The 17,306-nt window shown below is 43.7% G+C and overlaps 2 protein-coding genes across 4 annotated transcripts; one reads left to right on the forward strand and one right to left on the reverse strand.

Annotated features, from left to right (window-relative positions):
- The first annotated feature begins 1,065 nt into the window (after positions 1–1,065).
- LOC127313135 (small ribosomal subunit protein eS24z) lies at positions 1,066–3,010 on the forward strand. Its single transcript, XM_051343680.1, has 4 exons — positions 1,066–1,303; positions 1,386–1,556; positions 2,590–2,676; positions 2,783–3,010. Exons 1-4 carry the CDS (start codon positions 1,178–1,180, stop codon positions 2,813–2,815), a joined length of 417 nt encoding a protein of 138 aa, XP_051199640.1. The 5' UTR covers positions 1,066–1,177; the 3' UTR covers positions 2,816–3,010.
- Positions 3,011–4,800: 1,790 nt separating this feature from the next.
- Positions 4,801–9,105, reverse strand: LOC127313137 (tRNA A64-2'-O-ribosylphosphate transferase). Of its 3 annotated transcripts, none has more exons than XM_051343683.2 (7): positions 8,730–9,105; positions 8,084–8,224; positions 6,649–7,359; positions 6,424–6,527; positions 6,239–6,347; positions 5,810–5,869; positions 4,801–5,510 (listed from the first exon to the last, which is right to left on the reverse strand). In XM_051343683.2, the coding sequence occupies exons 1-7, from the start codon at positions 9,046–9,048 to the stop codon at positions 5,341–5,343; spliced, it is 1,614 nt and encodes a 537-aa protein (XP_051199643.1). In that variant the 5' UTR covers positions 9,049–9,105; the 3' UTR covers positions 4,801–5,340. The 3 variants fall into 3 exon arrangements, with proteins under 3 accessions (XP_051199643.1, XP_051199641.1, XP_051199642.1); XM_051343681.2 differs by having other exon boundaries at positions 6,649–7,363; positions 8,061–8,224; XM_051343682.2 differs by having other exon boundaries at positions 6,424–6,521; positions 6,649–7,363; positions 8,061–8,224; positions 8,730–9,104.
- Between the last annotated feature and the right edge of the window lie 8,201 nt (positions 9,106–17,306).

Genomic DNA, 17,306 nt, shown 5'->3' on the forward strand with positions numbered 1-17,306 from the left:
AGTATGTAGCGATAATGGTTTGGTGGTGGGAGTGTTTCGACGATCTAAGTACCCTCTTATGGAATATAGTAATTGAAATCATTATAGAAATAATATGTAATTTAAAATAATGCAACTATAAGATCATACTATGGAAGAACACATGGAAGGTGTACATGCAATCGTTTGGCTATGAAATATCAAGAACCCTCAATTATACGGAAATTTACATAAGAAGGACGATACGCTTATTTTTTGCAGGAACAAGAGCACTGTCCATTTATAGCAAGAAATAGGTTCACAATTCAGAAACACATAGTTCCAAGGCATTTTTTGTAGGAAATAGTTGTGCCTTTACACCAGGGAGTAATTTAAGAACATTGTTTCCTTTGTGGATGTTAAATGTTTTGTGATGTAATTGCACCCCTCTCACTTTTTTTTAGGGAAACCTACTTTCTTTGGACGCGAATTTTTGGCACATGGGTGGTATGCACCCCATTAATTTCAGAATTCATGGTAATTCAAATATTGAAAAAATAATTCAAATCATTCTAGAAACAAAAGATGATTAAGTATAGTATTCATATAAAACTGTTTGTGCTCGAAATGGTTCCCATGGTATCCTAGGAAGAAAAGATAAAATCGAATAAGCCCCATGTCCATGTACTATTCACGCTATATTCGTCTTAAATTTGTCTTTTATACCCAGGATACCATGGAAATCATTTCGAGCCCAACTATTATTATACAAGTATAATACTTAACCATGTTTGGTTCCCAAAAGAATTTAATTTTTTTGTCCCTTTTAAATTTTAAAAAATGTATTTTCCCACTTTCTTCCCTCTTCCTTTCTCAAGGGAACCCACTCTTCTTCTTTGCTCGTCGTTTTCATTGAACATTGGTGCGGGCTGTGTTCTAGGAGTACTTGGGCCTTACACTGGAGGGAAACAATTCCTCCGAAATCAGTCAGATCTTCAAGGCCGATCACGCAAGAAGAACAATACTACCGACAGGAAGAGCCCAACTCGGCCCACGCACGAAACGACTAACTCGCTAGGGTTTCCCAACATATATACATCCTCACGCACCTCCGCCCTCCCTCTCGTGCCTCCGCTTCCTCCATTCTCGCGCCGCCGCCGCAGCCGCCGCCGCTTCCTCCGCAGACAGCTCCCCGCGAAGCGAGGCCGCACCACCAGCCATGGCGGACGTCAAGACCAACACGGCGGTCACCCTCCGCACCCGCAAGTTCATGACCAACCGCCTGCTCGCCCGCAAGCAGTTCGTGCTCGAGGTCATCCACCCCGGCCGCGCCAACGTCTCCAAGGTCGGAGATCTCGCCCCCCTTTCCCCTCTTTCCTCGGTTCTATCACGTTTCGTGGTGGATCCTGAAGTTCCTTTTTGCGCAGGCTGAGCTGAAGGAGAGGCTGGCCAAGGTGTACGACGTCAAGGACACCAACTGCATCTTCGTCTTCAAGTTCCGCACCCACTTCGGAGGCGGCAAGTCCTCCGGGTTCGGCCTCATCTACGACAACCTCGAGTCCGCCAAGAAGTTCGAGCCCAAGTACCGCCTCATCAGGGTACGAATCGTTTCACGCTCTTTTATTCTTCGCATTGAAAACTCGTGTTCGTTTCCTCTCTGCTCAGTCAGGGATCGTAATCGTAATGTGGTAAACTTGTTGCCTCTCGGTGTTTCTTAGCTTGTCCCTTTGTTAGTCAGCGTTTAGCTCGAGTTCAGATAACTAGGTTAGCTTGCCTATATTCTGTGTTTCACAACTGACATGATTAGTCAATCATAGATTTAGCGGGTTAGCTTACAAAATGGAAATTGAAAGGGCTAGTTATGGTGGGTTAGCTTGTTATACCTTTTTTGGTTGGTTTATTTTGTCATGAGTTAGTCATGGGTTGCAGGTTGATAGTCTTTGTCAGTTTAACTTAAACCCCGCCCAATCCATTGCTGGTTGGAGAATTAAGTACCAAACTTAACCAGACCATGAATCCATTGCGACTTTATTGCTAAGTGGTGGCAGTATTTTGCTGTTTGCCGTATCTGTACCATTCATGCTGGTAAATTTTCTGAAGAACTGAGGCTGTGCATTAGTAGTTGAGCTGAATGTTTGTGTGGGGACATGCCTCTATGTGGCCAGCACTACAGTTTTGCTGATGAGCTTAATGTGAAACTGAGCTAGTTGATTAGTTATCTACTGAGCTCGGTGACCAGAGTTATCTTTGTTCCCAATTGCAGCATCACGGCCTGCAAGTATGTTTATTCCAAAATCTATTTATAGGAAACATATAATGTTACTTGGTTGAAATAATCCACATCTTAGCGTTACATGCCTACTGTATGAAATTCATAGACCTCTATTGATGTGCCTGTTTATGAGAAAGTTTCATTATCTCAACATATGTCCATAATTCTGTCCAGATGGCTCACACTGCTACTCTGTTGCAATATATAGATCTGTGCTTTTACTGGGATCGTTTACTTGTTTGAATTTTATCGTCTAGATTACTGAGATCATTTAGTATTTGAAGTTTCTCATACAAATGCATGATTTACTTGGATTGTTTACATGTTTGAAGTATCTAATACCTTGGTATTCTCCACAGAACGGTCTTGCTACTAAGGTGGAGAAGTCCCGCAAGCAGATCAAGGAAAGGAAGAACAGAACAAAGAAGATCCGTGGTGTCAAGAAGGTCAGTTTCAGCACTGCATTTTCTCACACATGTTACTCCTTGAACCTTGAAATTCATTGCTAGTTGAGCATGTGACCAAATGTGTTTTCTGTGCTCCATTTTGCAGACCAAGGCTGGAGAGGCTGCCAAGAAGAAATAAGAATATTTCTGTCTTTACATCTGTTCACTATCAAGCTTTGCTTTGTTTAGGATGGTATCCTTGTGGCAATGTTGCTGAATGCTTAATTATAACTAGAAAAGACTTGTGTCACCACCTGTGTTTTGTGAGGCATTTGTAGTATCCTGTGCTCAGATTTTGAGGAACCTGTCATATTATCAGATATACCTGCTGTCATTGGTCTTTTAGTTTGTTTTCTCTGATTTGCGATTCAGTTTTGGCCATTGAGAGTTTGGAATTGCAGTCCCAGGTTTAGTTGCAGCTTGATGAAGGCAGAACATGCATTCAAATCTTATTCTAGCAAGTAGCGTACTTTTGGGGCTTTTGATTGCCTATATGAGATGTGCCCAATTGAAATCGCATTTTGCCAAGCTAGTGTGAAACCAGAACAAAGCTTGCTCAGGTTCTGTAAACCAATCCTGATGTGAGGCTACAATATCCTGCTCTGCAAGAGCTAAGGAAAACATCTTACATCATACATCACCTGTTTTTTTGTGTTTACAGGTTTTACATAACCAAAAAAAACTGCTATTTGTCCTGTGCATTTTGACGGTGACACATAATTAAACATTGCCATTTCAAACAGATAGTTCCATACATAGACACATCGATACTTCAACAGTTCGACACTTGATGCGAGTAGTCGGAATCCCAAAACCAGTCGTCCTCCTTGGGAGTACATCTCTGTGCCCGGCGAGAGCTCGTGAACGATGGTCCAAGGACGGCAGATAGGCAGATGCTAATGACTGACGCTAGAGTAGCTCCGTTGGCTGCCGCAGCTTACTTTGCGGCCAAGTTGGCGTAGAAGTCTAGCTCCGGGTGGGCGGCGTGGAACCACGTCATGGCCACCTCACCGGCCTGGCGGATGGACATCCAAATGTACTTGCGGCGGACTTGCCGGTCCTCTTCATGGTGGATCTTCATGTGGCGGAGCGGTGGCTGAAGGTGGCGGCAATCAACAACAATAGGCAGCGGCAGTCCCTTGTGGTGGAACCAGCCCACCTAGATTCAAGTCCTAGACTTGACATGGGTGTTTGCATTTACCTGGATTTATTCCAGGATTTAACCGGCGCTATGCTTTCAGTGGTAGGTGACGTGCCCGTCAACAGCGAGGCGCCAGTGGTGACTTCGTCAACCTCAAGATATGCCGGCTCAGTCCTCGGAGGTGCTCATAGGGGTAGGGTGTGCGTACGTGCGTTCATAGGGGTGTTTGTACGTACGTGTTTGTGAGCGTCTGCGTTGTACTGTTCTCAAAAAAAAGAAGCGGGCCAAGCGGCCGCGTGTTGGGGAAGAAGACAAAGTGGTAGTTGGAGGTTGCGCGTGACAGGATTTTGTACGACACTCCGAGGTGATGCATATTTGCACCACTAACTGTGAATTAATACATCGTGATGTAATATTTTAATCATGTTTTTCAATATACACCACGTGTTGGATCATTTATTTATTGGCCTTTGCATATACATCACCGGTTCGAGATGCTCTTAGCGCAATTTGGATTATCCTCAAACTAGTGAGGTAACATGGTACCAAATGGGAAACCTCATTTGCACATTTCTCTTGCCAAACTCTACATCATGTTTATGCTTCATGATCGTTTTCCCATCACAATAACTTGAAGATGAATATTAAGCCATATATCAAGAAGATATCAAATTCAATCAGTGCCTATATTATCACTAATTCTATGACATTGTTACGAAATGATCGGCAGTGAAAATGTGTGAAAGAGACATGGACAGTGATCATCTCAGTACCATCCCAAATTTGAGATGGGCTTGGAGTCTCTTGAAAGTTTTGAACAAATGAAATGTGTTCGAGAGATCCCATTGGATTGTGATTTTGTCCGAAGCCCCAGAAGGACAAATGAAATGGGTTTGGGCATCCCCAGCCCTTGCACCCTACAAAAAAATCATGAGACCTCGGGCCTGCTGCAGTACCACAAACAAAAACTGCAATGTTGAAACTAATAAAATTTCAATGGTTCTCATTATTTTCATCCGCTTTGTTTCTTCATCAGTAGCAAAGTGCCCAAGTAGCAAACGAAAATGATAATTAACACTATGCGATACAAAAGAGAATATCAAATTGTCAAAACAGAGGCTCCAATTACCACCAGGTACCAACAGGCAACAGGTGAAAATCTACAATAGTTAGTTCCCGGAAATAGCTGGTGGAACATGGGTGTGGTTCCTCCTTTCTGTTCACTACAAAATCTCAAATCTTCAATCAGTATTATCTGTTGCTGAACTCTGACACCAAAGCGGTTTTAGCCTGTATTTGCCACGCCAGTGTATATTGTTTTACATTGACCTAAATAAATGCTGATCAGTATGAGGTCATCTCCATGGTGTTGTCCGAGACAACCTTTGGATCATTAATTCATGATGCACTAGCCAGTCAACAGTGATACTGATAATTGGTATCTGTTCCCTGTGGCAGATGATGTGAATGGAATACCTCATCAGGTGCATTTTGCAGGGCATGCAAATAGCTTATGACCACGACTAGCAAGATAGTTGCTCCTTTTCGTTGCAAAGGAAACTATAAACCTGTCTTAAGTTCCCTCTTGATGGTCGCGCATTGACGGCATACTTGCAAATGAATACTAGTCTCTTCCTCATCTCCAACTTTGTAATGTCTCTTTTCGCAAAAGAATCGCCACAGTCAAAGCATCCTTGAGACAAATAAGTACTTATTAGTTTCATATAAATAAACTCGCTATATATACTCCCTCCGTCCAACAAAGGATGTCTCAACTTTGTCTAAATTTGGATGTATCTATACACTAAATCACGTCTAGATACATCCAAATTTAGACAACTTTGTCTTTAACATTTTTTTGGCCACTATTCAACATGTTTATGTTCATAAAAAGAATTCAGTATGTCATGCAGCCATGCGGATTTATAAGAGACTGAAACACCCCTTTTTCTTGTAAGAAATAATTATGTCCACATTCATGATTATGCTTACCGCTATCATTGAATAACCTTGTAATTATTGCCAAAGCCACACAAATGCTTATATCTTCACCTGAAAAGGTAAAAAGGAAGAACTAAGCCAAAAGAACAAATAGAACCAGATACAATTTTCTTTATTTTATTCAGTAACAATTTCTAACAAATATTTCTGAAAATAATCCCCATTCTAACTTATTTCTAAAATGATGTGTGGCATGAACTTTACAAATCATGGGCGTCTAAACAAAACGCCTTTTAGCTGCATCAGCGTCCGTGGGGTCCAATGAACATTGGATGCCGACATTTAGTGTTGTGGCAAAGGAGCCACTCTACCAAATAGGTTCGTCATCGTCTGCCACACCACCGACAGTGGCACAATGGTAATTTTTAAAAGGTACAAGGAAAATGAAGTTTTTTTGGTTGGCAAACTTTGTTAACTCACCAGTTTGACAGCACAGTAGCATTTTTCTATCTGCGGTCAATTTTTTCTTTGCAAAGTTAATTGCTCTTGGGAGATTTTTCAACAAAGAAAACCTGTCATCCTTGGAACCCTGCCAGAATTAAAGTATACAAGCTGAGAATGTTTACATACAGAAAGCGCCAAGGGTTGAAGAGAATATCACGAACCACAATAGGTAGCTCGAGGTAAGAATTTTCTGATGAACCACAAGGCGGTCTTGATGTGCTATCACAGTTCAGTATGCAGTCCACATCAGGCAAGCCATCTGCAACTACATGAAATACATACAGAAATAAGTATCATCAGGGCCCATTACTGGTGTCAATTAAACTTTAATTCCTAAACTAATAGCATAGGAGTAAAGATAGCGCGCATCCACTTAATCAGTATACCTTGCCTGGTAGATGATACCGCAAGGTTTGATGCCCCAATCCAGAAGACAATATGACCATCACTGGAATATTGTGTATTTGTTGGAGCAATAGCTGAAGGGTCTGGGTTCATAGATTGTGTGATTGTGGTATGATCTCCATGACAATAAGGATCATTATGGCTCGAGGAATTTAGATGCTTCACTGTAATTTGGGGAGAATATTCACCTCTCTGTGCACGATAAACTCTATCCTTTTCAACAATATCAGCAACTAACTGATTACACAGATCTGGTCCACCATCAAGTAGATCATAAGAATGCTTCCAAAATAACGCAGGAGTTAGGCCACGTGCCCAACTCTCTTCATCATCTCCTGCCCCTGGAATATAGCGCCAGCTGTACTCTGAAGACATCCTTTGTGTAGGTACTGTACCTGATGCAGATGCTGAAACTAATATGATGGGAGTGAATTCCCATAACCCATGCTCTGGAACTTCATTTAACCAAATGCGTGTACTTTGTGATATCCATAGTGGCCGTAGTGGTTTCTGCAAACCTAATGAAAGAGAATGAATGTCTGCACCGCACGATTCAAATTGGTCTGCCCATTCTTCAATACGCCCCTCTATAGCATTTTTCTCGGTACCAAGAACCCACACAGGAAGATGAACTGAGCTATCCCAGTTTGATGAACCGGAGTACTTTTCCTCATTCCCTTTTGGTACAGCAACTGACTATCAGATAAAATTACAACAGATGAGAACAACAAAACATAGAATTATATTATTCTTAAGAAAAGAAAACAAACAACATGAAATACTGATTCAAACAACAGACGAGGAAGATATAGTAATTCAACTACTATAGACGGTGTAATCAGCTATGACTTCATCCAGAAAATAGTAGTGTTGATAATTGTTAATACGGAGTAATAAAGTGAATGACTTGTTAAATCATGACATTAGTACCGCGCAGTCAGGCCAAAAGCTATCATAAAACAAACAAACAAAAAACATGACAGCAGTGTTATTTCTTTGGCACTTGATTGGGCTGCATGGAAATCAGAAATCCATACCACAAAACCTCATTTTACTCTCTCTCTCCACAGTCAATACTTTCGTTGCCACAGGTTTTTGTTGGGTTTCGTCTCTAGCCTACACCAATTTCCTTGGGACAAAAGGCTCCGTTCTTGTTGCTGTTGAAGCAATGTTATTTCTAGTACTGGACTGTTTTTTTTTTCATAGAGAAATTGTTTGTTCCCTAATATCAACTGAATATAAGTATAACACTCAACTGGGCATATGTAACATGCCGTTTACCAAAAAAATTACATCTACAATGTGAAAGCCTAGGCACACAGAAAAAGAGAACAATGGAAATTAGAGGACACACATGCATATTCGAATAAATCTAAGCAATTCATGTACCAACCATTTCCGAATTCAATCCGCTACCTTGGTTGATAGCCCGCAGCCGATGCCTCTGAATGGCTCGGTTCAGGACACAACACCAAATCGGTATGGTCTTTGACATGCTATCAGGAAATCGTTTCCCTTTCCGTGTTGAATCGACTATTATGCACCCTCCTCTTTCCCCTGTTCGAAGGTCAAAACCACAGCAAACTAAGGTCAACTTAAGCAAATTGCAATATGAATGAACCAGAGAAGTAAAGTTCAAAATTGCAGTTGCTGTGCTGCGTTGTGAAATCTAGTTAGATACAATACATTTTTGCGGGTTACATTAAGTTGATATGGCTATGTATAAAAGAAGATTTGAATTATGATTGACCTAATTCATGTTACATCCCGTGGAAAACAGGTGGTTTTGAAAGAAAAAAAAAATGGGGGTATTGCAATGCTAGGCCCCAAATCCTAATTCTGGATACTTCAATAAAACTTTCAGTGTAGCTCACTTCAGAATAACCACAAACTACAATTTCAATCATGTTACAAAGGAACACCTTCACCTGCATCAGTTTTAAGTTTTGAAGTTGGCACTAAATCCATATATATGTCCAATACGGTACAAAGAACAGCGGAATGCAAACTTGACATGACAATTCCCGGATGGTGAACAGATGGAGCAAAGATGCATACATACCGGCGAGGAGGGCGAGGTGGAGATTGAGTCGGGCGGTGGAGAAGCCCCAGTTGCCGGCGTGGCCGTCGGTGGACTTGAAGTAGCAGGTGGCGGAGAGGGCACGCGGCTGCGTGTACCAGAGGCCGCAGCGGAGGTTGGCGACCAGCGGCAGCGCCGGCCACAGCGCCGCGATCTCGGCCACGAACGCCGCGTCGTCCGCCACGCTCCGCAGCGCGTTGTACAGGGTGCTCTCGCGCCGCTTGATGCGCCGCGCCGCCTTGTATATGCTCAGCGTCCCCTCATCGGCTGATGGCTCTGACGCCGCCCGCGCCGCCGCCATAGTGGGAAGATGCGCTAGCCGCCGGGTTTCAGAGCAGAGCGGCGGCTTAAGAGGGAAGACACGGTTGGTCCGAGCCAGACACAGCGTTGAGGTTCCAGGCAGAGTACGAATTTCGACAGTACACGGTACACGCACACGCTTCAGCAACAAATTCGATCCTGTCCCATAATCTAAATTTGCTTCTTCTTGGTAATCCTAAGGTTCAATTGATAAGAGTATATATTAATATCAAGAAGATACCAATTACACTTAGCCTCTGCAATAACGCAATACTTTGATAGCATTACGGATGCACACAACCAAAAAAAGAAAGAAAAATTATACCCCCTCGGTTCCATTCTATAGTACTTATAGTTCTTCGGCACAGAAATTAGCGCAAGAATATATTTTACACAATACCCCATAGCTGAATGATATGAGATCAACGTAAAATTTGGGAAATCCATATCTTCCTAACTTACCATAACAAATCCCACAAATCTCTCTTGTTGATTCTCCATATATGTGCAGTTAAGGAAAGTAAAACATTGCTGCCTAATTTTAAGGAATCGTTTGGACCATGCATTAGGAATCTCAATTAATTGTGTCCAATTTTGTATGAATTTTTTCTCACGCATGTTGTGTGGGAGCTGAATGGGGAAAAGGTAATTGAAAAAAAACCAAGCTACAACTTTATATTCTGAAACAAATGCTAAAAGTCTATCGGCACTATAGAAAGGAACGGAGGGAGTATAAAAGAAAAGTCCCGCTACAGTATTCCAGCCCTAGCAACAACGATACATCCACCACCAAGACAACACCTGAACTACATGCTCTCCAAAAGCGACGCATGCAAAAAGGTAATAGTGCACAAACACCATCGTCGCCCGATCAGAAGATCTTAGGTTTTCACCCTGAAGATAGTCCCCGTTTTCAAAACAATGCCTCCAACAAGGCCATTGCTAGGCACAACCAGTTAAGGCCAGATCTTGGATTTTCATCCTGAAAATTAAGACTCTGAACTTCACCTGTATTGCCGCCCCCTTTTGCATACTGTTGTTGCAAAAACCAGAATACCAAGCAAGCCTCTCAGTAGCGCTAAAAAACTTGAACCTCCATAGCAAGTCCTCCAATCCGGCCCTCATGGTATTCTCCGCCTCTAACTTCGCCATGGAGCATGTTTCCATATGGCAAGAAAGAACAGGGCTTCACGATGCTCCCTCCAGAACCAATTGACCGGAATAAAAGCATGGGTGCATCCGACCGAATACCACCGATCGAGCGAACTTCAGGCAAAAAAAAGCGATGTTACATCCACCGGCGGAGCTTTTTGGAACACACCACTCCGACCAGATCAAGATGGTCTGACTTCAGGAAGGTCTCCATCTTCGCACAAGAAAGGCCCTAGGACCACCACCTTTATTCATGCCAGGCCAGCAACCCCCACGCCACTAATCGTAAGGTTCATAAAGCTGACTGTAAAACTATTTCACTACCACCCACCCCCTGACAAGGTATCAACTTGTCAATGCCTATGGATTGTAGGCTAGGGTTTAGTTGGAAGTAGAGGGTAAGTAGATCTCGAAGGTTTCAGCCGAAAAGTACTCGACGATTATGAAAACTAGGGTTTGTAGACAATGATTCGATTCCCTCTTCGTCCCTCGGCTCCCCCTTTATATAGGAGGTGGAGCCGAGGGATTCGTGCTATACAAGTTACATAGTCCGGAACGGTTTCTAACTCATCCCGCCAGATTACAAATAACACTTCCTATTACAACTCTTGACTTTCCTTGATATATCTTGGGCTCCCGAATCTTCTTATTCTTCGGGTAGTGGGCCTTCAGTAAAACCCCGGGTACTATCTTCGGCAGGCCCATTTGGGATGCCTATGTCAGTAGCCCCCGAGATTTTGCTTGAATCGTAGAATCAGGGAAAATCTCCACTGTTTATTTTTATTCGAAAGCTTCAACTTTTTTATATTTCTTCACATAAAATTCTATATTGTACAGGGATAATGGTAGTTGGGGCTAGTTCATCTGACGGATCAGGTACTAGTTAACTGCTCTAGTGGCAATCCGCAAAAACCTACTTCAAAATCACGTCCCTGGACATGATCTCGGGATACTGGTGTAAACTTCGACAGGTGCCGCTTAAGGTCTTACCATTCTGTCGAGTCCCAGTCAAATTTATCGGGTACCTAACGCGTCCGTTAGGATTTTTCTTCGTATCTGTTGATACGGATAAAGGTAGCAGAGCGCAGTCTTTGGCGATGCCACGCCCAGCAGAACGGATCTGGGGTCTTACCTTCGCAAATTTGCGGCATTCAGAAATTGATCGCAACTTCGGCGTTCTGAGAATATATTGTCGAGTGCTTTTCCGGCTGTTGGAATGGCACATTTTATCGAGTCAAATATGACTTATATTGCTCTCCCGATGGGAGTATATGTAGAGTTAATTATAACTCGAAATATACTCTCTTGCTTTTCTATTTTTCCTTTGTTAATTTCATCGGGCACGCGAACAGCGTTCTCGATGGTAGTAGCCCCCGAGGCTACAACCAAGAACTTGTGCTTGGTTGTAGGCTCAACATTTTAGTCCACCTTGTCGCTATATTGTCATTATTTCCCAATATGATCTCTTTCTTCTTTTTTTATCTCTCGGGTGCGCGAACAGCGCTCCCGATGGGAGTAGCCCCCGAGGCTACAGCCAAGGACTTGTGCTTGGTTGTAGGCTCCCATAATTTCTATATTGCCATACTCGAAATTTTACTTTTTGTCGAAGTAGCCCCCGAGCATTTGGGCAAAAACTTGTATTTGATCAAAGGCTCCCGAAGTATTTAATAATTCTCCCTGCCGCCAATCTTCTTTTATTTTCCTTGTCGACATGCTTCCCTTAATCAAATTTACTTCATCCCTGTTGAATAGTCGTGATTTTTCTGCCCTGTGGGTCCATTGCTTCCACCACGTTGACACGTCGTGCAAGTGGGGGACACACGTCCTCCGCTTTTTCTGGCGCACGTACGGTAACGCCTATCTCAGTAAAAATACCTCTTTACCCTTGTATCTAGAAAATCTTTTCTCACCACACGATTTCTTCATCCAACGGCACACTGCTTCACCCGATTCTTATATAAACCTTTCTTCAACCTCCGTTCATCCCCTCGCTTGCGCCGCTCATCTGTTCCTCTTCGCAAAAACTTCCCTTGCGCCCAACTCTCTCTGATCTTCCGCACTCACGAGCATTGCTCTGCCCATTGTCGTTGATGCCACCGCGCACGCGACTCACTCGCCACGCATCTCCGGGATCCAAGATGGCCGCCGAGGATCTTGAGTGGGAGAGATCCAAAATCTCCAACCAGGACACCAACATGCTGAAGAGGCTTGGCCTCATAAGAAGGAGGACGCCATCCGCTTTCCCAGCGAAGAAAGCTACCCCAAGCCTCCAATGGAGTACCGGGTTAGTTTTGTTGATCACCTCATCCGCGGCCTTTCGGCCCCAATTCACGATTTCCTCCGCGGCCTTCTTTTTCGTTTATGGGATTCAACCGCACCCAGTTGACCCCCAATTCCATCCTTCACATTTCTATTTTCATCACACTTTGCGAATGCTTCCTCGGAATCCCTCCCAATTGGGCTCTGTGGAAACGCATTTTCTGCCTCCGCCGCAATGGCTCCCACAACGTCACTTATAACATAGGTGGCGTTGTTATCTGTGTTAAACTGATGTCGATTATTTCGACGTCAAATTTCCTGATTCTGTCCAAGGATGGCGAAAAAGTGGCTCTACATTCACGAAGAAAGCGCCAACTCCGTTGAACACAACATAATTCCTTTCGACGGAAGTGCCGTAATCCAGCGCCGCCGCTCTGGGATGCCGAAGCTTCCGAAGAAGAGAAAAAGGCGACAGAGGCACTCATGTCTCGTATTCATCACCGCAAAACACTCGAGGCAAAGAGCTGTCTGGTGTTCAAATCACCGCCTACTTCCTTAGGATTAGGGTGCAGCCTCTTCAGCTCGCAAAATCCCCTTTGGACGTATTCTGGTGAAAACGACGCCAACAGAATCTCCAACGATCTTTCTGTAAAGGACTTGGAGAAATTGGTTCGAAGAGTTTCTCGACTAGCCAAGAAGGATCCTATTCCTTCCTCTTGTCGAGTAGAACCATACAGTGCTTCCAATCCTCTTCCCGAGGTATTTTGTCTTCTCGAGTTTTTGTCTTGTTCTAAACTTTTCCTTGCATCTCATTGTATTGGTATCTCGCTAATTTTCTTTTGTCGCTATTTTCTTGCAGAACCATCCTACTATGGCTTCCCTTCCTCCTCTTCCTGAGGATGGAGAAGTCGAAGAAAGGACCATTGTCACGGATAATAATCAGGAAGCTCCATCTTTTGTGAACGAACCCGTGGATTCTCGAAAATCTACGGGTCATTCTGAAGATACTTTATCGGCACAATCTCCTCCCCCCGCTGTCTCTCCAAGAGGCAAAAGGAAAAGGAACGATGTCGAAGATTCCGGCACTTCCAAAGCCGAAGAAATTGATCCTTCACGTCAGAAGGCAGCTTATGATCCTTATCTTGGATCCTTCGTCTGCTCGTAAGTCGTTTTTACTTTGCTTCTTATTTCTCGTACTCGAAATGTTTATCTTGTCTTGATTTTAAGTCGTCGATTTTTAACCAACGGTGATGACGAGGAAGAAGTACCAAGTGTTGACGTGGCTCCTCGAACAAGCACGTCACATCAGTACTTGCCTCAGACACGCTAGTTGAAGGAGAAGAATCCTCGCCTCCTCAACAAAACGTCGTCACCACAACTCCGCCAGGAAGCCCCGTTGCTCCTTCACCAAAAAGGACAAGGGTTGAAAAGATTGTTGAGCCTGCCCCTCAATTGGGCAGTTCGTCGACTCTGCTCTTGGATGATGTAAGTTTGTTGATATCTGTGTTTCCCCTATGTTGCTTTTTTTTACGTCTTCACTCTCTTTTTCATGTCGGTGCTTCTTTTCCTGCGTTCTTCTTTAATAGCCCATGATCAAAGAGCTTCTCCGCATTGGGTCCCAATTTATTGGGTACCGTGAGTATGCTAGCAGAGCCGAAGGTAACAACTTTTATACTTGCCGTTTTTCCTTGACTTTTTGCTCTTGTTGCTTGTCGCGATTTTTGATCTTTCCTCTCTCTCTTTTTTATATCTCGACAGACAAACTTGCAGAGGCCACCAAACGTGCCGACGCGCTTGCTCAAAAACTTGAGCAAAGTGAGGCGGCTCGTAAGAAAGCCGAGCTTGTTGCTAGTGAAGCCAAAGCCGAGGCTGATGACGCTAGAGCAAAGGCTGCTAGTGTCGAGGGATTGCAGAAAAAACTTGAGGATGCTGTAACTGCCTTAGACGAGCACAAAGCTGCACAAGCTTCTCGTGAACAAGGAATCCTCAAACGTATTTTATTTCCTTGGCAGACCAAACAAACCAGGAATTTGATCTGTCGAATCCTGTCGACGACCCTCTCATTGATGCACTTTCCTACCTGGAGCTGCATGGGTCCGAAATTCGTGAAGGCGTGGCCAATGCTAATGCAGGATTGTCGGCGTTGTTCCCCTACTTCTTCCCGAAGAAAGAGGAGCCCTCGACTTTCCTTAATCTCGCCAAGATGTTCAATTCATCAGAAGACCTTGGACTGAAGATGCGCCAAGAAAATATGAAAATTGCTGTCGAAAGCACTGTCGCTTTGGTTGCTGACAGTCAACAACAGCCGTTGATTGGACGAAAGTTGGCGACACCGAGCAGATAGAGCAATCAAGATGGAGGTCGTTGATTAAGGCAGCCAAGCCCAACACGAAGAAGATCTTGGCCTATCTCGGGATCAAACCAGCGTCGACTCCTAGCTCATCAAGGCCGGAGGTCTAGTTGCATGCCTCTTTATTTTTCTTTCTATGTTTCTTTTGCTCTTGTCGCCAAAGTAGTCATTTGGCGACACGTACTTCCTTAGCTCCACTGTAATGCCTTTGTAATTATTCCGAGAGATCAATGAAAACTCTATCTTTGTTTGTTGTTTGATGTTGTCTTGTCTAAATTTCAGTTGATATTTGATAACTATACTCCGTCTGCCGCTCCTTCCAATATTTCGCCCTCTTCTTCTCGCTCGAGGGGAGCTTTTCTTTGTCTTTGCACCTGTCGAAGATACCTTGTCGCAAGAACTGGACGAACTTCGACAGCAACTTCAGTATGCGAAGAAGCAAACACTTGTGATGATGGAAAAGTCTCATAAATCATCTGAAGCCGAAAAAATTGCACTTCAGCAAGCTCGCGAGGCCGTGGCTGCTAAGGAAATTGCTGCTTCCGAGGCTGAAAAGGCGACTACTCGAGAAAATTTCATGCTCGAGTTAATGAATGAAGCCAGTGCTGATATGTCGGGTATGCTTGTTTCATCCTCCGATATCTTTTATCTTCATGCTATGTCTCTTAAAGGTTTCCCCTTCGTTGTTTTGATAGGTTCCTTTACTGATGCTGCTGCCGTGGAAGAGAGGGTAAATGCTAGGACGAACCTCCTTGTTAACCTTTCCCTGGACCATGGTTCTTTGTTTTGGGCTACCCCAGAGAGGACCCGACAAATTGTCAGATTCCAAGATCGCACCTCTCAAACTCGCGATTTCCTTGACTTCTGTACCAAGACCTTGTCCATGGTTTACAACTCCATGTTTCCTCGGAACGTCCAACCAAAAACTCTCCCTGAATTGATGGAAAGATTCAAGGATGCTGGCAGTATCCATGATTTTGTCAAAGCTCAACTGGTAGCTGGCGCCAGATTTGCTCTTATCATGCTCCAGATCTGCCACTCAAATCTTGACCTTACCCAAGTTGTCGCGAAAGTTCATCAAAAGGTAAAACGTCGAAGAGTTGGTGTTGATAGGATTAACACGAAGGTTACGCCTGTAGCCGAAGAAATGATTGAGGACCTTCTTCGGATGGACGCCGACTTTTTTGCCGATGGCCATTATGCCGATTTTCTTGGCGCTGCTCCTGAAGAAAACAGAGTTACTCTTGATGACATATTGAATCAAGACTAGTTATTTTCCTCTTGTAGATATTTCTTTTTTGTAACCCATGACTATGATTATATTGTGAAGCAACCACTATATTTCTATGTTTGTCTAGCCCCCGAGTGTCTCGGTGACTCTTTACTATATTTGTATATTTGCGAGGTTTTGAACCAAGGCATTTATATATTTATGGCGAATATGAGCCCCCGAGCTTTTTTATTGAGTACTATTTTGTATTTTTATTGACTCACGAGGTACTTTAATACCAAGGCAAGGCTTTTCTTTTGTCGATGAACTATATTGAAATTCGTCGGAGCAGAGACTTTGATCATGTCGATAAGGAAGAAAGGTTATATTGATACTATCTTTATTATATTGCAGCACCGCGAGCCCGCCTCATTAAAAACCTTCTCCGGCCCCACTCGGTGCCCCGAAAAAGGAAAAGAGTGCGTCTGAAAACTCGCGGGCGTTTCAGTACATTGAAGTTTTATAAGGACTATATTTCGACTCTAGGCGTAGAACCGCCTAAGGTGCGCCACGTTCCAGGGGTTTGGCTCCTCCACCCCTGTCTTCTTGTCCTTTATCCTGTATGCTCCTCCTCTGATTACTTCCGTGACAATGTAAGGGCCAAGCCATGGTGACTCGAGTTTTTCATGACTTTTTTGCGTGAGCCGAATTACTACGTCTCCCACCTGAAAAGATCTTGGCCGCAAACGTCGACTGTGGTAATTCTTCAGGTCCTGTTGATATTTGGTTACCCGAGATAGTACTTCATCTCGAGCTTCATCAAGTGCGTCGACGTCATCTTCTAGCGCTTTTCTCGACACTTCTTCGTCATATTCCACGACACGTGGAGAGTTGTGCTCTATCTCGATTGGTAATACTGCTTCTGCTCCATGAACCAGGAAAAACGGAGTTTCCTGTGTTGCTGTGTTTGGTGTTGTTCGGATGCTCCACAACACGCTTGGTAGTTCTTCTGGCCAGGTATGTCGAGCTTTTTCCAGTGGTCCTAACAAGCGCTTCTCTTCGCAATAATCTTTGAATTCGTGGGATGTGAAGTTACTGCCGTTGTCTGTGACGATGCTGTGGGGCACTCCAAATCTGAAGACGAGGCCTTTTATAAATTTTACTGCGGATGCTCCGTCTGGTGAATTTATCGGCTTCGCTTCTATCCACTTTGTAAATTTGTCGACAGCTACTAGCATGTACTCCTTTCCTCCTGGCCAGGATTTGTGTAACTTTGACACGCGTCGCA

Source organism: Lolium perenne, chromosome 7, assembly GCF_019359855.2.
Source record: "Lolium perenne isolate Kyuss_39 chromosome 7, Kyuss_2.0, whole genome shotgun sequence".
Taxonomy (NCBI): domain Eukaryota; kingdom Viridiplantae; phylum Streptophyta; class Magnoliopsida; order Poales; family Poaceae; genus Lolium; species Lolium perenne.

Excerpts from the sequence above, each read along its gene's own strand:
- LOC127313135 (XM_051343680.1), top strand. The coding sequence starts at position 1,178 with ATGGCGGACGTCAAGACCAACACGGCGGTCACCCTCCGCACCCGCAAG. Across the intron at positions 1,557-2,589 it reads CCAAGTACCGCCTCATCAGG|AACGGTCTTGCTACTAAGGT; the intron begins GTACGAATCGTT and ends TATTCTCCACAG. Across the intron at positions 2,677-2,782 it reads AGATCCGTGGTGTCAAGAAG|ACCAAGGCTGGAGAGGCTGC; the intron begins GTCAGTTTCAGC and ends TCCATTTTGCAG.
- LOC127313137 (XM_051343681.2), bottom strand. The coding sequence starts at position 9,048 with ATGGCGGCGGCGCGGGCGGCGTCAGAGCCATCAGCCGATGAGGGGACG. Across the intron at positions 7,364-8,060 it reads GCGGATTGAATTCGGAAATG|TCAGTTGCTGTACCAAAAGG; the intron begins GTTGGTACATGA and ends TTTATCTGATAG. Across the intron at positions 6,348-6,423 it reads ACCTCGAGCTACCTATTGTG|GGTTCCAAGGATGACAGGTT; the intron begins GTTCGTGATATT and ends TAATTCTGGCAG.